Source organism: Kluyveromyces marxianus, chromosome 4, assembly GCF_001417885.1.
Source record: "Kluyveromyces marxianus DMKU3-1042 DNA, complete genome, chromosome 4".
NCBI classification, from domain to species: Eukaryota; Fungi; Ascomycota; class Saccharomycetes; order Saccharomycetales; family Saccharomycetaceae; genus Kluyveromyces; species Kluyveromyces marxianus.
In genome coordinates, this window is record NC_036028.1 from 601,385 (window position 1) to 628,003 (window position 26,619).

The 26,619-nt window shown below is 37.0% G+C and overlaps 7 protein-coding genes across 7 annotated transcripts; 4 read left to right on the forward strand and 3 right to left on the reverse strand.

Moving 5' to 3' along the window:
- Nucleotides 1–270: 270 nt before the first annotated feature.
- On the forward strand, nucleotides 271–2,457 carry YPP1 (Ypp1p; the record flags this gene model as incomplete). Its single annotated transcript, XM_022819548.1, has 1 exon — nucleotides 271–2,457. One exon carries the CDS (start codon nucleotides 271–273, stop codon nucleotides 2,455–2,457), a length of 2,187 nt encoding a protein of 728 aa, XP_022676103.1.
- A 322-nt stretch (nucleotides 2,458–2,779) lies between these two features.
- On the forward strand, nucleotides 2,780–5,056 carry PMT6 (dolichyl-phosphate-mannose-protein mannosyltransferase PMT6; the record flags this gene model as incomplete). The annotated part of the gene is made up of 1 exon (XM_022819549.1): nucleotides 2,780–5,056. One exon carries the CDS (start codon nucleotides 2,780–2,782, stop codon nucleotides 5,054–5,056), a length of 2,277 nt encoding a protein of 758 aa, XP_022676104.1.
- Nucleotides 5,057–5,097: 41 nt separating this feature from the next.
- ELP2 (Elongator subunit ELP2) lies at nucleotides 5,098–7,470 on the reverse strand (the record flags this gene model as incomplete). Its single annotated transcript, XM_022819550.1, has 1 exon — nucleotides 5,098–7,470. One exon carries the CDS (start codon nucleotides 7,468–7,470, stop codon nucleotides 5,098–5,100), a length of 2,373 nt encoding a protein of 790 aa, XP_022676105.1.
- A 457-nt stretch (nucleotides 7,471–7,927) lies between these two features.
- On the reverse strand, nucleotides 7,928–9,679 carry ILV3 (dihydroxy-acid dehydratase ILV3; the record flags this gene model as incomplete). Its single annotated transcript, XM_022819552.1, has 1 exon — nucleotides 7,928–9,679. The coding sequence occupies one exon, from the start codon at nucleotides 9,677–9,679 to the stop codon at nucleotides 7,928–7,930; it is 1,752 nt and encodes a 583-aa protein (XP_022676106.1).
- A 560-nt stretch (nucleotides 9,680–10,239) lies between these two features.
- On the forward strand, nucleotides 10,240–10,842 carry KLMA_40260 (uncharacterized protein; the record flags this gene model as incomplete). Its single annotated transcript, XM_022819553.1, has 1 exon — nucleotides 10,240–10,842. The coding sequence occupies one exon, from the start codon at nucleotides 10,240–10,242 to the stop codon at nucleotides 10,840–10,842; it is 603 nt and encodes a 200-aa protein (XP_022676107.1).
- Nucleotides 10,843–11,012: 170 nt separating this feature from the next.
- On the reverse strand, nucleotides 11,013–22,364 carry TRA1 (histone acetyltransferase TRA1; the record flags this gene model as incomplete). Its single annotated transcript, XM_022819554.1, has 1 exon — nucleotides 11,013–22,364. The coding sequence occupies one exon, from the start codon at nucleotides 22,362–22,364 to the stop codon at nucleotides 11,013–11,015; it is 11,352 nt and encodes a 3,783-aa protein (XP_022676108.1).
- A 2,465-nt stretch (nucleotides 22,365–24,829) lies between these two features.
- On the forward strand, nucleotides 24,830–26,518 carry YPS7 (putative aspartic endopeptidase; the record flags this gene model as incomplete). Its single annotated transcript, XM_022819555.1, has 1 exon — nucleotides 24,830–26,518. The coding sequence occupies one exon, from the start codon at nucleotides 24,830–24,832 to the stop codon at nucleotides 26,516–26,518; it is 1,689 nt and encodes a 562-aa protein (XP_022676109.1).
- Between the last annotated feature and the right edge of the window lie 101 nt (nucleotides 26,519–26,619).

A 26,619-nucleotide genomic window follows, 5' to 3' on the forward strand; every position in this document is an offset into this window, starting at 1 on the left:
CGGACCAGACAATAAATAAAAGATGGTGAGCAGGAACGTCCCGCCTAGTCACCTCTAGAAAACGTTTGAGCCTTTCAGGGTAATTTATCTCATTTTTTTTTTTCATTTTCTTGGAAAGGCTCCAAATACTAAAAAGTTGAACCTTAAACAATGCAATTTCTAAAAAATAGGCTGTACTTCAATACAACCTGAGATCAAACATGGTTCAATTCGAAAATTAGAACTATCAAATTTACTACATTGGAGTCGGAAAACTACAACATCTGGAAAATGACGAAGGGTGTCAAAATTAATAGTAAGATTGGTAACGATACTTCAATCGAACATGCATTGGAATCGAGGCTTATCGGTTCTAACGTATTTCAATCGTCAGATCCTTTACTCGATCAATTGCTTTCTATTCACCACAGAGCACACTATCATGTCCATGTATCAGAGAAAACGAAAAATAGTGCGTTGAAAAGTTTATTGGTGGAGTTGAGTAAGGTTGAGGCTATCCCAAAAGGCTTGCATATGGATATCGCCGATAACATTCAGGGTGTCATCTATTCAGAAATTGGTGATAAGAAAACCGCATCGTCGTATGTCTCCAAAGAGCTTGTGGGAACGGAATCTCAATATAAGAGATTCTACAAAATGTTGGAGCTAGAAAGAATGTTTTATAACGGCAACATCCACGTAGACAAATTTAGCCCCAAAGATATGAGTATCCCACATCTAACTGACGGATTAACATGGTATTATTTGTTAGCCATAGTTAAAGAGCTGGATCTCTCTCATCTCAAGGCAACTTCTCCATTCCATTGGCTCCTTCTTACTGTGAGTGGTCACGCATCAGATACCGACTTGTTCTCATATGGACAATCTTTATTGAAATCTTGTGATTTCCCCAGTGCCGATAAGTCTAACAACCCAGAATTAGAACAGTTCCACATAGTATTGCAGCAGTACTTTTTACAAAATTCATCTAATGCGAAGAATGAATGGGAACAGTTCATCATTGACAGCATAGAGAAAACTTTCCAAAGTACCGCTGTAGCTAAAACAGCAATGTTGTTTTATCAGAAAAGGGACTTGAAAAGAAGTGTACTAAACTTCACAAATCTTGTAAACTATTCTAACAAGCACTACGAACTCAATAAGAAATATCCGGACTTAATAGACTTAGTATCTTCGTACCAGGTAATCTTATCAACTTGCAAAAAGGATTATGAACCATTTTACATACACTCCACTGTGGCTTCTGACTTCTTACACCTATTACAACGTCTACATGAGAAGTACAAAATCCCGATAGTCGAGAAGGAAAAAGTTATCGAAGGGGCCTCCGAAACGCTAAAACTTTGCCTTGCGATTCCCATTGCAAATGTAATTTCTTATTCATGGGAGACCCTCTACGAAACCAACAAAAACAACCTTTCTACATTATTGAACAATGATCAACTCTATTTCCTAACAAATGCTCTTCAGACTTCCTTTAATACCAGTGTGTCTCTAAAATTCAAGTTCGCATATCATCTTGCTATGTTAAGACAAGTTGACCAATGTATTACCTACTTGAAGAAAAATATCCTTCCTTATTACCCAGAGCATTTTGCTAGTTGGCACCTTCTTGCATTATGCGAATCTTGTATCAACGAAGATTTGCAAGTAAGTTTTAAAATTATTAATTCAGTCATCCAATCTATGTGCGATTTATACGATGAAGGCAGGGAATTTACTGTAGGAGAAAAATGGCAGTTTATTAATATCAAAATAACTCAGATACAACTTGTAAGGGATATGTTCGCTCTTCAAGATGCATTAGAAATCCTTCCTGAAGTTTTTGAACTATATAATCAGCTATTCAGTGATGAAAAGAGGTCACTAGGAGTGGAATATAATCAGAGCAATGAATATCTTCTACAGATGATCTGGCTATTTGCTTTAGAGCTTTACCTTGAGAATAACGATACTGAAAACGTCAATGCTGCCTTGAAAGAGTTTAAGAATGTTACTACAAAATTTGTAAATTTGAATCAAAATATTGCCCATGGTTATGTGTTGATAACTAATGGACAATCAGATAAAGCGTTACACGAGTTTGAAAAGGTTCTTCATTTCGATTCTACTTCTATAGAAGCTCTTTTAGGACTTGCAAAAGTAGTGTTCCCTGAGGAAAACCTTGGCGTTGATATGGAACTGAAGCAAAACCCTGCTCTTTTGGAGAACCAAGGCCTAGATAGTCCTTCATCAACGTCGTTACAAACTTCATCCGCAGTAGCAAGGTTAAAGTTCTTATTTGAACAATTAGTAGACAGATCTATCGAAGGATATCAAACTCCCGCTGTGTGGTGGTATCTTTCTAAAGTTTATGAAGTTTATAACGACTCAGCTAGACAGCAAGATGCGTTATGGCAGTGTATCAAGTTTGAAGAACTTTTACCAGTTAGGGACTTCAAATATTGCAACTTTTAGTTGTTCATTTTAATTTAAATCCCTACCCTATATTTATCTATTATAGTAGCGATAATTCTATATAAAATGTCAGATCACATAATACCTATACACTGTCGATCTGCGTTGCATAAACAGTTATATTGTTCACTATCTCTTTCTACTATACTAGTCACCTGACTTTTTGAAGATATACAATTATATTTGGAAGCGTTTCGCTATACACGAATGTGCTGTAATGAAAACAACACCAAATAGAAGAGCATCATGAATAGTATGTTTACCAAAAAAGTAAAAAGAAGGTCATTAAGGAAGGTCTGTGAATGATCACCTAATATTCAATATGGGAATGATCTCGAGAGCATCTGGGTTTTTACCTCAGTCATCGGAATTGCAATTAAGAGAGAGGAAGAAACATTTTAAAGGCACAGAAAATGTAAATGATCTATTAGGACTTAATGAACCACAAGAAAAGTTCAAAAATAATAATATAAAGAAGAGAATTTTATGTGATAGAGATCATTATATTCACAAAATTGTATGCTTTTCTCTAACGGTGTTATCGTTCCTTCTCACACTCTATAAAATTGACCGAAATAACCTTGTTGTATGGGATGAGGCTCATTTTGGAAAGTTTGGATCACATTACATAAAACATGAATTCTACCATGATGTGCATCCACCATTAGGGAAAATGTTAATTGCCTTAGGGGAGTATCTTTCAGGTTTTGATGGGAACTTTGAATTCAATTCTAATACAACCTATCCACCTGAAGTGAACTTTAAATTCATGAGACAATACAACGCAGTATTCAACGCGCTATGCACACCATTAACCTTCTACGCTGCAAAAAATCTCAATTTTGATATGATGACGGTATATTTAGTTGCTTTAATGGTCTGCTTGGAGCACTCATATATTGTCTTGGGGAAATTCGTTTTGCTTGATTCAATGTTACTCTTTTTTACATTGTTGACATTCTACTGCCTAACACAACTGTACAGATTGAGGAAATACCAATTCACGAAGAAATGGGCACTATGGCTCATTGCAACTGGCATTTCGATAGGATGTGTGTGTTCAGTGAAATGGGTAGGTGTCTTTGTAACAGCAGTTGTCGGCGTCTACACGGTGTTAGAATTGTATTCCTTACGTTGGAACAAGGGCATATCGAAAACAAAATATATCGGTCACTGGCTCATTAGAATAGTGACTTTAATTCTGCTACCATTCTTTTTGTACATGGTGTTCTTTAAGATTCATTTTTTGTTGCTCTATAAAACAGGTCCAGGGGATTCATCTGCACATAGTCTCTTTCAAGCAAATCTAGAAGGGAACGAGATTCAATCTGGACCAAGAAATGTCGCATTTGGTTCAGAGATCACTTTAAGATCACATGGGTTAAGTCCAGGACTTCTACACTCGCATCCTCAATCATATCCCGGAGGTTCCAACCAACGCCAAATTACAGGCTATGGCCATAGGGATAGTAATAATAATTGGATCTTGAAATTTTCTAGATCATCAGGCAAGACAATTGATGAGAAAGAATACCAAAACAATCCCATACTTGTGAAAGATGGAGACAGTTTACGCTTGGTACATAAAAACACGAAAAATAATCTTCATACCCATGAGATTGATTCACATGTTTCCAGTGGAAATTATGAAGTTTCTGGATACGGCGATGAAATTGTAGGCGACTTCAAAGATGACTGGGTCATCGAAGTTGTAGAACAGTTGCCTACCAAAAACAAAACCTTAGAAAAAATCGAATTGATTCATCCATTAACGACTAACTTTCGGCTGAGGAATAAAGAGTTGGGTTGCTACCTAGCTGCTACTGGCTTATCCTACCCAAGTTGGGGCTATAACCAAGGAGAAATCGTTTGTAAATATCCTTGGAATCATCATGACAAATCCACATGGTGGAATATCGAGGATCATATTAACCCGAAGTTGCCTTTAGACGACAAATTTGCGCCTCCACCATCAAGGTTCTGGACCGATTTCATTGTTATAAATTTCGCAATGGCAGCTTCAAATAATGCTTTGATACCGGATCTTGATAAAGAAGACAAATTAGCAAGCGAACCATGGGAATGGCCAACATTACACCGCGGTTTACGTATGTGTAACTGGGGTGACGAAACGGTTAAATACTATCTACTCGGATCTCCATTTAACACATGGATAACGACTTTATCTCTCCCTATACTACTGATTTTACTTGCGATGAAATATTTCAAGTATCAACGCCAATCTATAAAATTGAATGAAGATGAGATCTGGAGTATTATATCCACAGCAATACTACCGTTTTTGGGTTGGTGTTTCCACTATATTCCCTTTTTTATTATGGGAAGGGTTACTTACATTCATCATTACGTCCCTGCTTTGTTATTTGCGATCTTCTGTTTTGGTTATGTTATCGATTCCATTTTCGCTACAACCAATAAGATTCTAAAAATATTCATCTACATTATTTTGTATATTGGATGCGGTGTTGTTCATTGGTACTTCTCGCCATTATGCCAAGGTATGCCAGGATCAAGCATGAAGTATCTGTATTTACAGTTAATTCCTACTTGGGACGTTACGAATGCGAAATACTACTAGATTGCAATATAAATAAGTATATAGTATTTAAGAAAAATCTATCAACGAAGTAGACCATTATTCACAGAATATATACGTACCGATGTGTCTGCACTAGCGACACCCAAGAGTAGTTTCCCTTCCCTTGTCAAACTACTCCATCTCAAACGGTTTATTTTATCTGCAGGTGTTACTTTCGAATCTACTGGTTGGAGTTGAGTAAAACCATTATTGTATGCTAAGATTTCTATGGAACCGCTCTCAAATCCGACAGCTATTATAACCCTATCATCGAAAAGTTCTTTGTGTACAGATACTGCGGTTACAGGCTCGTTGAATTTGATGGTATTTTCCAGTTCCACTTCTTCTTTACCTTCTTTGTCAACGATCCTCCAAAGCTTCAATGTTTTGTCTCTAGAAGCTGTAACAAAAGCTAGACCGACTGACAATGGGAACCAATCAGCATCCCAAATAATTCTAGCATGAGGCTTCTCCTTGGAACATACAAGTTTAAATGTGTTATTTTCAAAATTTCTTTGCCATAAGGCCCATAGTCTATCTCTACTGACACTCAAGAGGTAGCGATTGTCTTTGGAGAATCTTAGTCCAGTGATTGTCAAATTGTGGAAGGAAAGGACTTCGGGAATTTGATTCCATGTCTCTGCATCAAAGAGCCTAATGACAGCATGTTGTGCATTGTTAGACTTACACGCAGTTGCAATGAGCTTTTTATCTTCTGAAACATCAAGACATGAAATTTCGTAACCATGACCATATAATTTCTCAATTTCTGGCCATAAAGTGTGTCTTTGTAATTGATCTTCTAATGGCGGTGTTTGAAGTTCCTTGATCAAGTCATAGGATATATTTTTCGTTTCTGCCGTCTCCCTTGCATCTGGGTCTTCATCTGATTCATTCTCGTCCACATCATTTGTTGCCTTATTGGAAAGCCCTAACGCAGGCAAGGCTGCAGAATCTGGAAGGTGCGACTCTTCCTCAATGCTAACACCACTGAACTTGTTTAACAAAAGTGCAACGGCTTTAGGCTCATCAAAAGATCTTAAGATTTTTTCGTCACCACCACTAACAAATCTAGTGTTGGATATTGGTTCCACACAAATCATATCATAACCATGAATTTGAGGTCTAGACATTTCACACCAAGATGGCTTGGTTCTTCTGTTACCATCAGCATCGTATATCCATTCCGAATAGAGTCTAGTGGTTTGATCCAAAGATGTGGATAAAAGGTATTCCCCATTAAGGGACCATGATACATCAGTCACAGATTTAGTTGGACCTGTTATACCTAATTCTTGGTTCCACATCATGCCGTCAGTTGAAGTCCAAATTCTCCACGCTCCAGTCTTACCGTTAGTTAAAATAAAATCTTTTTCATTATGAGTAAACCACAGACATGACCAAAAGCCACCAGATGAACCAGTTGCTGTCGAGGCACCTTTAGAGGAGAGTTCACCAAGTCTGGCTGAACATATCCAAATTCCGGAAACATTATCTGGCTCCCACACCATTACTGCAGTATCAGCTGTAGATGTGAGAAGTTGTAATTTAGTCTTATGCCATTGTAATGAGGAAATCCAGTCATCATGTCCCATGATCAAAGCTTCAAAGTTAATGGAAACATGTACGACTGGAGAAATACTGAACTTGTAAACCTTATTAGTTAACAAGGTTAATTTATTCTTCTCTTTAACCTCTGAGTCAGCTTTATCACTGATTTTTAGTCTCCAAAGTCTAATATAGCGATCTTGAGATCCCGATGCCAACAAATAATCACCAGGGGCCGCTTCCCGGAACACTAAACTCTTTATCCAATCTTCATGGCCTTCTAACTTTGTCGCAAATTGGATTGAAGTAACTTCCAAAGAGTTTGTTACAATAGTGTAAATGAAAATATTAGGACTTGTTCCACCAACTGCCAAAATGTAGTGGTTCTCTTGGACCATATGTAAGGCCAGACAAAGTGGGAACACACCAAAACCTAGAGAAACTTCTTGTTGCAACACATATTGGTCAGAAATGAAAGACCAAACAGAAGTAGATCCATCTGCACAACCAACAACCAATAAGTTGTTTAGAACAGTAACAGTAGTGATTGTGTGGCTATGATGATGAAGAACTTGAATACAATCTGCCGTCTCAACACCATCAATATTGACGAATTTCCAAACTCTTACTTCAAAATCCTCTGAAGCAGAAATCATTAGGTCAGTGCCAGTTACAAACCTGATACATGTGACTTCTGCTACATGTCCTTTCAATGTTCTATACACACCCAAATTCGAAGGATCCATAGGTTTCCACAAGGCAATGTTCTTTCCTGCACCGAACGCAACAATTTGTTTGCGTTCATTGTAGTCAGAAACTTGAGTTTGCTTATTAGCACCTATGAAAATACCCTCCTCTGATAGCATAATGTAGCCTTAATAAGATGCGATATCCAAGCCCAAAGATCAAGCTTCGAGTTGTCTTTTAACCTTTTTCTTCCCAGCTCATCGGACATTTCTTTGAGATTGAAATAGTTTTAGTATATAAATGTTTAATATCCAATATCCATGAAAGAAAAAAAAAAAAGTTTCAACGATATAGAGCGAGGCCGTTGACTTGCACAGAAAAAAAAAAAAACAACCAAAAAACAAAAGCATATCCTGTGAGATAAATAACCATCCATTCAATGGATATGTAGATTTATATAGAGGCTCTAAAAGCACTTTATGTACAATATATATATAAATATGTCTTGATATATATTTAATAAATAGTAAATCCTGGGCAATTCATAATGTCATGATCACTATAGTGTGGTTGCCGAAATTCGTAGAATTAATAATTTTAAAACGTCATTGATGGACGACAAAGGGATAAATTAGTTTAGTTCAAGTCGGTAACACATCCATGAGAGGCATCAGAGACAAGTTTAGCATACTTTGACAAACAACCTCTAGTGTAACGAGGAGCTGGAGCAGTCCATTTGCTTCTACGCTCTGCTAAGGTTTCTTCGGAGACTAAAAGATCAATTTTATTGTTATCAGCATCGATGATAATTTCGTCGCCATCATAAACCAAACCAATTGGACCACCTTCGGCGGCTTCTGGAACAATATGGCCGATCAAGAAACCATGAGAACCACCAGAGAATCTACCGTCGGTCAATAAGGCAACATCCTTACCTAAACCGTAACCCATCAAAGCTGAAGATGGTTTCAACATCTCTGGCATACCTGGACCACCCTTTGGACCTTCGTATCTAATTATAACAACCGTCTTCTCACCTTTCTTGATTTCACCTTTTTCTAAGGCTGAAATAAAGCTTGGTTCGTCGTCAAACACTCTAGCCTTACCCTTGAAATAAGTACCTTCCTTACCGGTAATTTTTCCGACGGACCCACCTGGGGCTAAGGAACCGTATAGAATTTGCAAGTGACCATTTGGCTTGATTGGATTACTTAGTGGACGAATGATATCTTGACCATCAGCTAAGGCTGGAGCCTTAGCAGCTCTTTCGGCCAAGGTTTCACCAGAAATAGTCATGGTGTTACCGTGGAGAAGACCTTCTTCATACAAATATTTGATGACTGCTTGAGTACCACCAATCTTGATCAAGTCCGCCATCACATATTTACCAGAAGGCTTGAAATCACCTAACAAAGGTGTCTTGTCACTGATTCTTTGGAAATCGTCTGGGGTAATCTTAACACCAGCGGAGTAAGCCACTGCTACCATATGAAGAACAGCGTTTGTAGAACCACCAGTTGCAACAACATAGGTAATTGCATTTTCAAATGCCTCCTTTGTCATGACATCACGTGGGGTAATGCCTAATTCCATTGTCTTCTTAATTGCCTCCCCAATGGAATCACATTCTGCTAGCTTCTCTTGAGATACAGCTGGGAAAGAAGACGAGTTTGGTAAGGTCATACCCAAAACCTCCGCTACAGAAGCCATAGTGTTTGCGGTATACATACCACCGCAAGAACCAGGACCTGGACAAGAATGTTGGACAACATCCAATCTCTCGGTTTCATTGAATTCCTTAGAAAGATATTGTCCATAAGATTGGAATGCAGAAACAACGTCGATCTTTTCAGGAATTTTAGCAGATCCACAAGTAGGAGAACCTGGTAGGATGGTACCACCGTAAACCATAATAGAAGGTCTGTTGTGTCTACCCATTGCCATTAACACACCAGGCATATTCTTATCGCATGATGGAATAGCAATATTGGCGTCGTAGTGTTGAGCCATCATAATAGTCTCAAAGGAATCTGCAATAACTTCTCTGGATTGCAAAGAGTATCTCATACCTTTGGTACCCATAGATATACCATCAGAAACACCAATGGTATTGAATTGCATACCCTTCAAACCAGCCTTGTTAACAGATGCTGTGATTCTATTGTTGAAATCCATTAGATGCATGTTACAAGGATTACCTGACCACCAACAAGAACCAACACCAACCTGGGCCTTGGAAAAGTCCTCATCCTTGAAACCAGTAGCATAAAGCATAGCTTGTGATGCACCTTGGTCTTTAGGACCAGTAATAATATTAGAATATTTGTTCAACTTCTTACCAACATTTCTAGTGGTAGAAAACCGTCTTACACACGATTGGGAAAACATTATACGCTAGAGTGCTCACAAACAAGCCGCTTATCCTCTTAAAATGAACCAAAGAAAAATGAGAGTATACTAACTAGATATTAAAATAAACTTAGTCATAATTTTAAATCAGATTCTTTTTATTATTTTATATACTGTACCTTTATAGTTGTTTGACAGTATCCAAGTCGACAAATTTTCAGACTGATGCGATGAGTCTTTCTTGATGTTCCTTTACAGGCGCTCTTTTCCTATATTATCAAGTAAACTCCGGTACCGGAGAATGGGGAGTTGAAGAAAAGTTTTTCAGAGAAAAAATCATAAAAGCTTTTGAGTCACGTGCTTTTTATAGAGCGCCTGTAATATTAGAATTTTTCTTTGTCTGAGGTTTATTTCAACTGGATTGGCTTGTGACAAGTGTCGTTCGTTGCCCAAAAGAAGTCAAGGTATTGTGACAATATTAAATATATAATATAAATATACACACATAGGGAGTATTTGGGAAACAATAGTAAAATTGATACATTATTCCTGTTAGAAGAAATAAGAAACATTTTTGAAAGGTAAATAATAATGTTACCATGAGCGTGAACAGAAAACTTAAACAATGCCGAACACTTTCCTTATGCTACTGCCTTTCGACTTATATAAATTTTGGAGGTTTTTTATTCTCTTTTCCAGTCCGAGTTTTAGAAAATGGTTCGCCTGTTGTATTTTGGCTGAGCGCATATAGTTTGGGTGTGTGTTTATTTTCTCATTATTTGGTAAAAAGGGTGTGGTACAGCAGGCCGAAATTTTACAGCCTAGCCGTAATAGCTGTAATAGGTGTATCTACATTAGTGGCGGCAGCCCTTTGTACATGGAGCTTTGTATATTTTTGTGGGGGTTATATCCATGGAGTCAAATTTTCTTTACCCCAAAAAAAAGGATCTGTCGATGTCACCGAACGACTTGCAACTACTACAACATTATGTTTTGTCGTTGCGCTTTTTGAATTATTGTGCATAATTATCACTTTTTTACTCTACCAAAGACTGAATATTGATTGGGCAAAAGCTGCAGTTTGGCTTAGGAAAGAGTCGCCGGAAAGATTTCCAACCAACCAACATGGAAGTGATGAAAAATATATCAAGTATAATGATCCAGATAGATGCATATTGGAAGGACAATATAATGTACTTTAATGTTTTTTCAAAAAAACGATTTTGAGATTGATTTTCTTCCATAAGAAGGAAAGTAAGATATATTTTATTTATATCTCTGAAACTTTATTTTATTCAATACAAAGTAATTTTTAATATACATATGTAACAATATTTATCAAGATTAGCGCGGCAATATCTAGCCATATATTTTACAACCATGCCATGAAGCTTTGGTCGCACTTTGCTAAGTTTCTTGGACTCACAGCAGCGCTAATTGCGTCCAAAACATACTGTGTTGAAACACTTGGTGTAGAGCTCATATGTCCAAATTGAGCTACCTTCCTGATTATCAAGTCTACGTTTGTCAGAACAATAGCATACAAATGAGGATCCTCAACAATTGAGCGATTTATACTACTGTACCAAGATATTACCTCATCACGTATAAATAAGGATAGGTAAGTGTTTAGTTCATGATCTGGTTCCATCAAGGCACGTGCGATAACGAATAAGCCCACTGAGAAAATACCCTCCATTGCAGAATCACCAATTAGTTTTTGAATGTTTGGTGTCATTCTGAATGGGACTGGCTCATTATTATGGAAGACAGGCGCGGAGTTTGGTAGATTGGCCTCAAATTGTTTTGCATACTGGTTAACTCTTTCATAAGAATAACGAGAGGGTAGCATTTCCAAAGTATGAACATTTCCGGACTTTTCATCGACATATATCTTATGTGGTGATCTGTTATTAATAGATAACATAAATGTCATGAACACAAAGGACGCATACTGGGAGGAAAATTGTTTACGGAAGAGCCAAAAGTCCTCAAACTCTGTAAAGATCTTAGAATAATAATCCTTCAATAGTGTGGATGGGATGAATAAGGAATGAATTGAACTAAATATCTCCACCTTTACGGCTGTAATATCAGGAGGAGGTAACACCTTATCATGCGCAACGTTCAATTGCTCTGTGATAAAATCTTGAATAGCATCCCTGTCCAAATTTTTCTTTGCACAGAACTCATCATAAACTTGGTGCAAGGTTTTGAAAGAAGAACTGTCACTCATCACACGCACCTGAGGAGAAAGAGGAACAGCAATAGGAACCGTGAACTGAATATTACGACGTCTTGTTTGAACATTCTTTCTTAAACGTTCATTTAGTAACCTGTACAATTGGAATATCCTTTCTTCACGTCTGGAATGACGGACAGCAGGATATTGAACAGCAAAAGGATGTAATGATCCGTCGTGACCCCGTATGGTTAATCTTCTATGTGAAGTATGGGTCCCTCTGGTGAAATCAACTTCCGGCATAAATCTTCCAATCTTGACAAAGTGGGCGTTGTTGTCTTTGTTCAATAGGTATTGACCAGGAACTTCTATGTCTTCGAACTTCTGGTGATGGAAGTTGCTCAAATTTGGACAGATGGCTTCCATACTCTCTACTTTAGAAGCTCTGTCTAGTTTATTCTCGAGTCTGTTACGCCAGAATCTTAAGCGTTTTATATAAACTTCAAAGTTAGGTTTACCTTCAATGAAATCAGCATTAAATTTAACCCTAATATTAGGAGGAAGTAAATTCTCAGAAAATCTAATCAAGTTTGCTTCTGTGCTAGAGGGCAATGGTGGATTCTCACGAGGATAGGGCAATCTGTTGTAATTATAAGTACCATCTATTAGGAGGACGTTAATCAACCTAAATAGATCTTCATCAGGATTGGTCTTGAATTTTTGATTAATTTGATCAACCAATGATTCTAATGATAGCGCCAATAAAGGATATGCTGTTTTCAATATACCATTGAGTTCTTCCAAGTATTCCCAAGGTTGACGATTATTTGCGTATTTTTCCTGATCTTGAGGCTTAGTTTGAGAGTTTGCCCTAGATGAATCCGCAGATGTTTGTTTAGAAGGATCATTACCTTCAGCATTTCCTGTTTCACCTTGTGTTCTAGCCAATGCCAAGCTCTGTCTTTGGATAACTGCGAAATCCTCCTTCGTTGTACGAAGCTGGAAGTGTAGTGCTTGTGGATAGCTCTTCGCGATTCTAATCAAAATTTTACGAACCAAAAAGGCTTCTTTATGTGAGAGTGCTGTTAATAATTGAGGGATAAATGTTATCCAATACCATACTGGTATCTCTCCACGGAAAGAATCAAACGCATAAGCTAAGGAATTAGAAGAATCATCACGACCCAATAACCACAATATTCTTGAGAGAAGCTTTCTGGTTTTCGAGTTCTTATACAATCCTGCAGCTTGTAAGTAACAACTCATTGCATTACTTGCAAAACTGATATTCTTTGGTTCCTCTGAAAGCCTACGATCATTAAAGAAACCCCATTGAGCCCATGCTTTAGCAAGGTTTAGATCAATCTGCACAGCTGTAGCAAATGCTTGGTTAGCTTCATCATGTGCACGTAATTTAGAGAGGAACATACCCTTTAAAGTGAAAAACTCTGCCTTCTGAACAGTTCCAAAGTATACTAAATTAGTATTGCTGATGACATCAAGACCAGTTGTTAGTTCATTCATATTTTGGTAATGACATTTTGCTTGTTCACGAAGCTTTAAGAAGGCTTCTTGAATCTCAATGTTAGGTAATGTATAGATTCTTGCAAGTTGACTAATACAAACATCCGGCATATTATGTCTTCTTGCCACATGTGCGAATCTATTTATCACCCAAGCAATTTCATGATATCCTCTATACGCGTGTGTGTTGATATTACTATTGCTATTTGCTTGCTGTAATGCAGGGACTAACGGCAGGTAAGCACTGTTGATAACGTTGAAAGCATGTTGTCTCCAGGTAACCAAATCGTCCCAAATTGAAATATCATCCCAAATATTAGGTAATCTATCTCTCCATGCTTGTAAAACGCGTTTTATTTCTTGAGCTTTAGTATCCAAGTTTTGAACTGTTGTTGTAGCAAGGTTTGCATATATTTGTGTGGCTTCAAGGAATTCCATATATTGTTGGAAAGTATGCAATAAAGCTTTGTGTGCTGGAGTAAACCGCTTTGGCATTGTACTCCATTTCTTTAAACTTAACTGGATGCCTTCGTCGCAGAGGCGTCTAACTTCTTGATCACCCTTCTTAGTTTCTCCAAATTGTTGCAACGCCAAAAAGGTTTCAAATATTTGTCTTCTTGGAGTAGGAACATCCATAACACTCTTCACGGAATGTTCAAGAGCTTCACGATCCGCATTCCATTCTGCAACTCTCCATCCACACTCTAGTAGCAAGTCTGTAAAGCCTTCATGTTTAGCCAACTCAGTTAAAATGTCCCAGTGTTGTAATTTACTAGCACATAATATCCAATTATCTTCCCAAAGCTCGTATTCGGATTCGGAATATGGCAAGAAACCACCTCTAGCCTTGACTTGAGCAGCTTCATAAAGTTGTTGCGCCTTATCCCATAAACCAATCTGTTCATATGATAAAGCAATACTAGATTCTGTGTACTTTGCCTTTCTTCTCCAGAGACCATAGAACATATCTTCCTCTTGCAAACTCGAATATAGCTCGAGTAGAGCGTCTTCATTTGTTTCTACTATTTTACTATTATCAATAGTAGAGGTCTCTTGAATCTGTTCCAATAAGTTGATAGACTGATACCATGCATTGTAAGTAATACCCAGATATCTAACGAGATGTGGAGGAAGCTCTAGAGATTCAATTTTACTAACAGATTCCAATATAGTGCTTATAATATTGATATGCACAGATGCTTGCTTAGAATGATAGTCTTTTGATAGCAATGCAACCAACGATCTTACAAACCCATATTTTTCGTTTCTCGGTATCGATTTGTATGCAACCGGGAAGAAGTTCACCCATGTCGAACGGACAGCTTCAGGGCTGTGATAGAAAATGTCAATGAGGGGTCTGATAAGATCCTTGCATTTAATAGAATGAATTTCGTCAATGAACTTTTTGTGCTCTTCTACCAATTTGTATAATTCAGAGTTTTCAACCTGCTTATCACTGTCTTCAAGAACAATATTCCGCTCAATTGCATCCAATGGTGAAAGAGGGAATTTATCTTTTAACATCACAACATGTTCCATATCACAGGCACCAAATAATAACTGACAAGCTTGGTTCAACCACATGTAATCGGCCACAAATTCCCAATTCTGGTCCCTTACAACGTAATATAAACGTTCCTTTATGTCAGAGTCTAAACTTTCGTTGAGAATTTTCATTAATTTAGTCCTGGTTTCAATATCAGACACACGAGTACCAACTAAAAATGGCTGTTCCATTCTTACAGTTATTTCACTGTTGTTGTATTTTTTGTTCTCGAATAATTCAAGAATAATTTTATAGAATTGTTTCGATAGATGGGGTTCGCCACGAATTTCAAAAGCAAGCATTTTTGTTAGAATAGCAGCCTTTTCCTTTACTGTTGGGAATATTTCATTTGTAAAAACCCAATTTCTAGCAATCAGAACAATCTTTTGTAAAAAGTTTTGATCCATTGAACGATCAATTAACAAAGCAACGGTTGACAAAAATGGTCTTCTAGAGTCACCTAACGTTGAAACTTTGAAAGAAAGCATATAGAGTACCTTCTTTAATAATTTTGTAGTTATACGTGCATCTTCAGCAGCGCTAGCATCTTTTGGTTGAGATATTGTCAAGTGGTCCTTGCATAACTTGTTAAAAGTTTTCATCAAAAGTGGAAGTAATGAGTCAATTTGTGAAGGAATATTAACGAAAAGGGTCCAACAAAGAATCACACCAGCTGCGACTGACGTTGTTCCATTCAAATTATCAGAAATTATTGAGGAAATTGATGAGACAAATACCTTGCTATCAGAATCTTCTTCAATAGCAAAGGATGGTTCATCTGCTTTAACTGCTTGTAAGACAGTGCTTAAAACCTTCTGTAATGTTTCTTGTAAATCATGGTGATTTGCATGCAAACATTTGTCCAATAAATTTTGAATAGTCTTCAAATTAGCAACAATCCACTTTGGATCTTTGGTTTTGAAAATTATATCAAGGACATCCAAAGCGTTCATGCAATAGTATAGTATATTAGAAGACTCCAAATCTTGTTGAATTAAAAATTTTTCGAAATAAGAAAGTTTCACAACAGCTTCTGGCAAATATCCGATAGACAAAAGTTCTGTTAGGACAGATAGTGCCTTTGAACCCAATGGAGTTTCACAAGCTCTATGATTACTAACGCAGATGAAACGGATCAAAAACGCTGCAAAGGCCTCTCTTTGAGAGAGTGACGTAGACGATGATGATACAATATTACCATTGTTTTCCATGTCTATATCTTTCCCATCAATGTTTTCTGAAGAACTTCTCTTTTCCCAATACATTACCAAGTCACATAAGTCAATTGTTAATGTCTGGTTTTCACTCGAAGGATTTGTCAGTAGAGTTAATCTTCCAATATAAGAAATGATGTTAGGAATGAACATATCTTTGTATTCACAGAAAATGTCTTTTTGACTTATCAAGAATTGATATAAAATGGTGTTTTGCTGGAAATCGCTTTCCAAAATAATCCTCCTCACCCAATTTACCCAAACAGTCGATTCGTCTGTATTTTTAGAGCGGCTGGAGATTACTGGTGCCAAGAGATCTAAAGCTTCTTTGACCATGAACCTTGCTTCAATTTGATGAACCCTCAAAACCGCAACAAATACTTGTGTGATGATGTTCAAAGGAAGATCAAACTTCGAAATGAAAAGAGAAGTGGTTACATAAGCGGCCTGCTTTAATTGAATATCCTCAAGTTTTATGAATCTCCAAGCAAATTTGATTATATCTTTTTTCAACGTTTCGACAATTGAGGGAGCATACTTTAGAATAATAGCAGTGAGCTGTAGAAGCTCAAATCTCGTGGCATCAAATTTCCCTGCGGATGTGCTCAATAAAGGTGACATAGTTGTGGGGTGCCACATATTATCCTGAAGGAATGAAAATATTTTATTACCAGGGGTAATCAAGCTTTCAAGTGTATTATGCGTTTGATATTCATGGATCAAAATAGCATTCACAACCTTTTTTAATACGAAATTTCTAGCTTTCAATGATTTTGAATTATCAAAAGCATAAGTCAAACACCCTAGTATGTATTCACTTTTTACGGTGACATCACCAGAGCATATAATGTCATCAAATATGAAAAAGTTTAATTCATTCAACATTTTCAATTCATGCGTGAAGGAGAATTCGATAATTTCCAAGAATAGAGGAACGTTGTTCTTTTTCTGCTTTAAATAAGCCAAATACATTTTCTGGAATTTCTGGATGCTTTGATTCAATTGGAGGATATCAATATTGAAATTGGACTCATTGATCAACTTAAGAACGGTAGTTAACATTTTTTTCAAATCAATGAGAATGTCAGTGTTTTGTAAAATCCAGCCATCAGAATTCAATTTATGGTAAACATAAACTAAATCAACTGAGTTTGCAAAAAAGCTGACCGTACGTACAGGATTCTCAATTATCTGTTCGTTATAGAAGTTTAAGAAATCCTTTAGGTTTGGCTCAAATATTTGACGTAAAGTTGGTGCTTCTGGTTTTTGTATAATGGAACACATCAAAAGAACAAGTTGCCTTGATCTCATATTATTTTTGAAGTATGTCAAAACCTGGGTGTGGAATCTATCCATATATTTCGCCAAAGGCACACGGAATGGAGAATCCAACTGTAAACGCAATTTCTGTTCCAATGAGATAAGCTTAAAGACCAATTCATTCAAAAAGATTCCAGCTTGAGGAGGTAGCAAATGGAAAATATTAAATATACTGCAGATAATCTTTGCCGGTGTTTGTTGAAAGATTTCCTTACCAAATAGTGTATCTAGAACTTCAATTTTACACCATGCATCTAAATGGTCTGATAACTTTTTACCGATTTCAACTTTGAAGTAAGCAATAAGAAGTTCTAATAGTTTGGCCAAAGCTTGTAGACCAGGAACCGTTAATTTACGGTGATCAGAGAGATTCATTAGCATAGGCTTCAAACCATTTTGCAACAGCTCCTTTGGAAGCTTTGAATTTTCGGCAAGAACAACTTTTAAGGCTTCGTACGTTGCTTCAATAATTTCCGGGGATGGCTTTAGCATTGTCTTAAAAAACACAGCTAAAACCTTAATTCTAATGGATCCATTTTGTGCATTGGCGAATTCAGGGTTTAGCAAAGCTTGGGCAAGAAGGCGAATACAAACCACTCTGAGCTTGATTAGCTGCTGTGATGTTTGATATTCAGTGATTCTCTGTGTGCTTGCAAGGGAAATATCATCCGCATCTACTAAGGCAATTGATTCATGTAATAGACGGAAGAGTTCTTCATCAAATTTGAGGAAAGAGTTTGGAAGACGCAAACAATAAATAATAGCATCAACATTTCCGATTTGCATGGAGAACGGTAATGCTCTCAAAGGTTTTGCAAAAATTGGAGAAAGAAGGAAATTCTTTGCATGATCCATCAATGTAACAACAGGTATGGATGTCAACTTAGATATTCTCTCTAAACATTCTTGACAAACATTTCTAACGATTTCAGTAGGATTACTTAGCTCGCATACAATATCAGTGATAGAGTTTTGTAAGTGTTTATCGCCTAAATTCTCCTCCTTTACATCAGCACAAGTAGTCTCAATTACATGGAAGAGTAAGTTTTTGGCGTCCTCTGTGATGAAAGCTGGTGCCTCCGGATGCGTGTCTTTTAGCACAAAAATCAATCCTGAAGTCAATCCATACTGAAAGTTCTTCACATATTCCACTGGCAACATTAGGTCTTTCAATAATGTTTGAATACCTATGACACCTGCTCGTTTTTCATAATAAGTTTCTGAATAAAACTGATGGATGAACGTTCTCATTAGAGTAGTAATAAAAGAATGTTCCAAATAGACGTCTTCCCCGTATATGATTTTACCAATATCATGTACTTGTTTTATTGCTTCAACCGATAAACTCCTGGATTCTTCAAGATATGAACATAAGCCGTTCTTAATAGCCTTTAGAAGAATATCGCAGCTTATGCAAACATCTGGCTGTTTAACATCAACACTGAACACATGAGGTTGTCTTCTTTTTTCAGAGAGGGCTTCATTTACTTGTAAAAGAGAGAAGTGTGTAACGACTTTCTTTACTAATTGTGTTACATCATCTTTTAGTTCATCAATTGAAGCCGCATAAAAGAGACATTCTAAAAGCTTTAACAATAATTCCTCAGAATTATTAAATTTTCTCAAGTCTTTAATTTTTTCATCGTTAAATTCTACGTTATCATTCAATTCATCAGCGCACAAAAGCTTTACACCTTTTTGAAGTGATGCTGTCAATGTATCAGGTACTGAACCAACAGAGCTGAGAAGTAATTTTAAAACTGCTGCCAAATAATTATAAGCGCTTTTACGATAGAACAAGTCTATCCTATAGTCTTTCAATATATCAGCAGCAGAAGATATGCCGGGAGTAATTGATAAGGGTACATCAGCGTTGAAGCCGTATATTTTAAACCATCCATCTACTTCAATATCCAGTTCCGATTTGGTTTTTAGGTCTTTAGGAGCTTCGATAAATCTACGATTTCTACCTCCGAGTTTACCGAGGATACGAACTGTTGTATGACTTATTTGATGGTTGAATGGTTGCGGTTTTAAAAGGTCGAATAACGCTTTAATGACGTCTCCAACCACAGGCTCCAAAATAGGGTCAAAATATTCTGGTGTAAGATTATCAATACACAACTCTAGTGTACGGAGACCTTGAGTAATTAGTTCAGGGAACCCAACCAAGGCATATACTAAAGGTTTCATCAAATAGTTCAAGTAAGGTGCTAGTACACTGAGCCTCACAGGTACGGTCAAACATAGCTCAACATATAGATCTCTTTCATGTGGCCTACAAGCTGTTTGAATCATTTTATTGAGAGATTGTAAAAGTGTTTGCAATATTGGTTTAATTGAACGATATAAGTTTTCGAATCTCCCTCCTCCGATACTTCTGAACAGTGTCCTGATAAGGTAAAAGTACACAAGTGGCTCTTCAGCTTTTGTTGAGTATTTTAGGGAGTTCAAAATTAGATCGTTTAAATGCGGTAGAAGAACAGCCTCATTTGTGATTGGGAAAAGATTAACTGACATAAATGAAAGTTTGAATAACCTTATTAATATATTGGACTTGTTACTATCGACATTTCCTAATTCAGGAAGTTTAGAATTCAAAAACTTAAGTAAGATTCCAGTAAAGTTTGGAGACGTTATCTCACTAGTCAAAAATGATTGTGCGACGTGTAACAACGCTGAATCACGAAGTAACGATTCATAAATAAAGTCAATTTCACTTTCTACAATTTCATTGAATACTGGACTATCTATTTGCATGAATATGATTGCAAAATAGTCCATAAGCTCTCTTCCATCCTTTGTTGCAGCCACCGGTAAGCTAGGTGTTGTGATATCAAAATGTTCTTTAACAGTAGATGGATCGATTCCTTCCGGATTAGATGAAAAAAGATGCAGGCCCGCTATACATTCGTGAAATAAATTCTTTAGTACCATCACTTCTTCATATGAGAAAACTCTAGATAAAGCAGACCACATTTTAGGATTCATTGTGGTATAATCGTTAGGAGGAGGATTGAATACCTTTAGGTCGTGAATGATGGTTTTCAGGAATGAAAGTAAAGTACGGAATAAATAAAAAGCATCTTTTAGGGGATCATTAGAAGTAGTCTGAAAGAGTACAATCGGTGACAGGTTTTGGATATCAGTTAGATCAAGCATTTGATCTTCTGGTTTCTTTGATTTTGACTCAGAAGCTGATACGTTTTCTGTGACTTTTTCTTCACTCTCAGGGTTTGAAGAGTTTTCGTCTACCTTTGATAGCTCACCGTTTGGAACTTCCACATTATTGTTATTGGATGCTATAACAGAAGAATCTTCCATTATAATATCACCTTCTTGATCTCTCTTTATAATCTCTGAATGTTCGGCCAGCGACGTGAGCCCCTCGCTGGATTTTAATATACTGACCATGTATTCGTCGATGTCGTGCCTTCCTTTTGCTATTTGGCTTTGAATCTCTTTTGCCTTTTTAGCTTTATTCTGTTCATAGATTTTATGCTGCTGCAAAATCTTTTTATGCTGTGAGTTTAATATCTTAAACCTTGCAGTGTAGGCTTCTATGATTGTCATTAATAGCTTCTTGGCTTTGGGAGCTTCTTGTGGGTCTTTCTTCCCTAGTGTTAGAATCCTTTCAATGAGGTTAAGTAAGAGTTTAGCACTCATTATCTGAACTGTTAAAGCTAAGGATTCGTCAAGAAGGAAGCTTGTATACATTTTAACAGTTTTCTCTATATCACTCATTGCTAGTTCAGATCTGATATTGTGAATGAAATCAGCGAGTGTACTATATGCTAGGGGTCTTAGCATTTCGTATGAGGTAAAGCCATCGCCGATAAGAACGTTTTGATCAAACATTAATCCGATTTTCGGTAAAAAGAGCTTCTTGTAACTAGTTGATAAGATGTGTCTAGTTGCATGTAAGAGTTCCTTTCTAGCAGAAGAAGATTCGCTTGGACAGTCTTGCAAGAGTCTCATAACTAGGTCGGGAACCTTTTTCACGTGTAACTTCAAAACATCTGTTGCGTATCCGCGAATGAATACATACGCCAAGAAAGAAGTAGCTTTTATCTGCGCTAAAACATATTCGCAGAAAGTAGTACGATTTTTTATCTTTGGTGACACACCGATGAGCTTTTCCCCCTTTGCTTCTAACTCCTCTCTTGTCAGTCTTTGTTGTTTTACCTCTAAAGTTAATAAATCAATAATGAGTGGTAGAAAGGTCGGTAAATCAACTAAAATCAAATGTTTATAAGATGAGAATAGAGTTACCATCGTTATAGGGCATTCCGACAACGTTTTAAAGGATTCCGTAGATTTTACAAGCGTTTTCTTTGATGAAGTTGATAAGTTTTCTAACCCGTCTTCATCATTTGTATTAATATTAGATTCATCGTATGATGTTTTATTAGATGGAATACCAGTTGCAGACATGATATCCTCTTCATCTTCTGGAAATGCAGAAGCCACAAGCGAAGGGACATTTTCATAGATTCCAACGATAATCTTTATGAATGAGTTCACCTCATTTTCTAATTGCTGTTTGTAACATTTGAATAGGGATGTGAGGATCTTCATACATAAAACACCATTCTCATCGTTTTCTGATGTTAATATTTCTAATAAACATTTCAAAACTTCAAGGGCCATTGGTTCCATTTTATCATTGAGAGGACATCTGTTCAAAAGCTCAAGACATGTGTTTCGTAATTTGTGCTCTGGAGAAAACGCGTCCATTGATATGTCAACTTCTTTCAATTGTTTCAAAATGAGCGGCATTATCTTCTTCAAAAACTCGTCATACTCTAACGAAGAGGTTACCACATCCAAAACATCATAAAGTTCTGAGAATACGGCATGTTTAGCGACTACATTTGGAGCCTCGTTGATTCTATCAACAAAGGAGTTCATTCTTTCTCTGGTATCACTTAATTCCATCTTCTAGTAGTATACGCCTAATAACAAAAGATGATTCGAGTAATGACTTTGGAAACACTTAGCTTGCAAAAGAGTACAGACCTTATGCTCCAATTATACCCTTGATAGCACAATGGTTTCTTAGCTTTCTCTGTGATGAGATAAATGGACGTCAACGAGAGCTCTTACTTTGGTAATTGCAGTTGTTTTTCTGTTGTTTATTGATATGAACACCAACAAATCTCAACTATTAACCAACTTTTTCAAATTTGAAGGTGATGGAAAAAAGACATCCAAAACCTCTGTAGACCTTGAAAAGGTGTTCATCACGTGATCACTTTCCTGTTTAGGAATTTACCTATTTTTCACAAGAAAAAAACCTAAAAAAACCTTGTTTCGTGTTACCCGCCCAAAAAACGTTCAACTTTTTTATGCCATGCTTTCGTGTTTAAAACAAAAAAACTGAGGTAGAAATTAATACGGCAAATGCTAAGGCTAGCCAACGTCATTTTGTCACTTTGTCACTTTGTTTCTTTTGGCAGCCTTCCTATTTTCATGCATTGGAAAAAAAAGTAAACAAAGAAAAAGGCAGATACAAGGAAAGTCACAAAAAAAGAGTCTAGAGTGTTTACTTACTACCCTCTGAGCCTGTTGACATTAGTAAAGTAAACATTAAGGCAAATTTGAACAGCCAAACTCATAAACAGTTCTCTTACGCATTACCAGCTGGAAACGCTTTTCTTGACCCATAGTTTCATTGGGGATCTCCCTTCCTCCCCTCAGTACACACACATTTCGACAGGAGGCTTTCCATTCGCCACTTTTATGTTTTCACATTTTTAATGACGTAAATATGAAGGTTCGAATGTAATCACTACACAAATAACAATACTATATGGTAATATATGACTTCTAAGTTCTATTTGAACAATTTTTGACTATTATAGCCTGTAAATTTGAACCTATGAGGTTGTGAAAACCCTTTATTCTTCTTGTTGAGTTTGTTTACATAATTACATTAATGTTGTGACACATATGTTAAGTCAATCCATTGTTTCTGTAAACATATTGTATGTTTACTTCTCAACCGCCGGAAGCTTGTTATTATCGTCCTTGTCAACTAAGCAGTCAATTTACATCTCAACGGAATATATCTCCCCTTCGCATATGCACTTGTATGCATGAATGCGAATTGTTCTGGGGCACTTCTTAAATGAAAAGCATGGCTTTCTCTACTACGTCATTTCTCAATAAAAAGAAACTAAACAGAAATTGACAAAAATGCAACTAAAATGGAATACACAGACAGATTCATAGATCGTTTGTTGACAAAGGCGGGTTAGTCTTGTTGAGACAAGAACATGTTCGAGAACAGATTTACAAACAATGGTGGGCTTTACAGGGAGAGAGGGGGGCTTCAGGAAGTAACGCTCATGAAGATGGAGAACTCTGTTGTCATCCAGCTTTTGTTGAAGGCAGTGTGATAAAATTGTGGAAAAGGATACGGTTAGAAGCCGTGCCCCTCTCTTCCACCCCCCTGTCCTAATAACACCATTAGACTAAAACTAGGCGTACTACAAAATCACAGTAATATCGGAAACTGCATAGGATCCAATACTAATAGTGTGATATTGCTTTATCTCTTGTAATAGTCACAGTGGTGGTACTTTGTAAGGCTATCATTTATTTACCTTGGAAAGGTCTACTAATTATGTTGGAAAAACGTCTTGTCTTGTCTAAATAGAAAACAGAGAACACGGTCCGGTACATAGGTCAGCAACCATCAAACACTACCATCACCCCAACGGTGTCTTGCCCTCTCAAAGGGAAGAAGTTCAGACTGCAGGTACCAAGAAAAGGAAAGAAAAACAGCATTGTACAGGCAATAAAATGTAATAGTCCATTTTCGGATAACGGAATTCGCACCAAAGATCTTCCACATTTGTTTGTACTGCATATTATGTGGTTTTCTTGGTCGCATTATTTCGCAGTAGGCTCCACGATTACGTGTGTAAAAAAAAGTTAATGCAGAAAAATAAACTGTGTTTTTTTCCTTCCGTCATTTTATTTTTAACCTTCCGTATATAAAGAATAGTGGATCTAATAGAAGGTAGAGAGTGTATACGCAAATGGTACGCTCGGTGCTATTTACAAGGTTACTTAAACGTCAAGGCGACTTTTGAAGCTTTTAGGAACACAGTGTTTGAAGAGCGGAGTTTTGAAGTGTGCTGTATCTATACTTTTAAACAAGTTATAGAGCTTTAATATAGCAGTTTACACTTTCTTCTAACTCTGAATTTTGACAAAACAAAACATTTGGCGTATAATAAGCAAACGCAAGTATCACCGCTCCTGGGAAGACGTTAACTTGAAGACTGAGTAAACGTGAGGAGAACTCTGGTGTATTACTTTTGAAATTTTTAAAAACTAAGCACATAAACAAACCCACTGGGACATTATATTAGTGTACTGTGATACACCTGAATATGATTAAGATTTTATTAAGCTTAGTTTTTTTGTTACTGGCTCAGCTGGTACACTCAAATAAGGATGAGACGCCGCACATTATAGTTGGTAGAGACTACAGTGGTCTTTACTACGTGAATACTACTTTTGGTACTCCAGGCCAGGAACAACAGCTTCGAGTGGACATGTCGCAGCCATACACATGGGTCGTCTCGGGTGAAATCTATCCCCAGTGCAATAAACTCAATAGTGGATGTTTAACTGGGTCTCTTTATTATCCTTTAGAAAGTACTACTAGTCATGAGGAGGATAACGGCGAATATGTCCGATTACAATTTTTAGATTTGATCTCTATAAATGGGACCAAGTATAATGACAATATGAACTTTACCAATGCTGTTATCGAATCCAACGGATCCACGTATGAGAAGAACAACACAATGTGGAATGAACAAGATGGTTGGTTGTCTATTAACAAAACTTCATTCATTGTAGCGAATGAGACAGGTTCGTTGGTGCAAGGTTCTCTAGGACTGGTTGGTCCAATTAACGATCCTGCTAGTGATCCTCAATCATCCCTCAACTTTGATGAATCATACTATTTCTTATCTCACTTAAAAAATGACGGTGTGATCGAGTCATCATCATACTCGCTTTGGGTCAACAATGATACTGATGATGATATTAACCAACTTCTTACAAACGACAATATCGGAAGATTATTGCTTGGTGCTGTTGACCCAAAATACTACGAAGGCGAACTGGTTTCATTCCAAGCGATACCATTCAAAGATGAACAGTCAGGGTTTCTTTCTTATGGGTACCCTATTGTTCCAATGTCCAAGATCAGTATCACAAATAACAATAACGAAGCTCTAAATCTCACTGATAGTAACTTTCTACAACCTGTCTTTCTGCATTCGAGGTACCTCTACAGTTACTTGCCTTTGAGTGTTATCATTCAGGTTGCTATACAAACCAATGCAGTCTACGTGCAATCTCTTGACCGTTGGTTGGTAGCTTGTGAGATAGGTGACTTGGGTTCAAACATAGAGTTTGAATTTGGTAACCTGACAATTGGCGTTCCTACAGTGGATTTCTTAGGTGCTACGAATAATGTCAACACAAACTCCAGCTTGCATTTTACTAATGGTAAGGAAGCATGTTACCTGAAAATGTATCCAAACTATGCCACTTCCTTCAGTGTCCTGGGTAAATCGTTTATCAAAAATGCCTATATTGTTCACGATATCGAAAGTGGACAGATAGCTATGGCACAAGCTGCCTTCCCTAGTAATGTTGAAAAGGCTTCAAATAGTTCGGCAGCAAAGAAAATACAATCTAGCACTATTCCATATGCTATAACAAACAACGTCACACATCAACTAACAATGTCAAACTCCTTGGCAAAGGTCTCTTCTGATTTGCTAGACAAGTATACTGCTACAATTCGCTCTGACGGTGAAATTTTCACCGGCAGATCGTTCTATGACACATCAAGAACTTCTACTATCGAATCACACACTCCAACAAGCACAGCAGAAGAACAAACGTCTACAAAACAAAATTCGAAAACAGGCACTTCTACTGCCGCTGCATCAAGAACAAAACCTGTTTTAACAACATTCTCTCAAAAAGATGACAATCCCTGGTTATTCCCATTAGCATTCGCCCTCGTTGGCCTCTTTGGTTTATCTTTATCCTTATAATGGTATCAAGAACTTTAATTTAATATCAAAAGCGCATAAAATTATAGACCATGAAAGTTTTCGTCTAATCTTAAAATTAATCGTAGGATAAAAAAGTTACT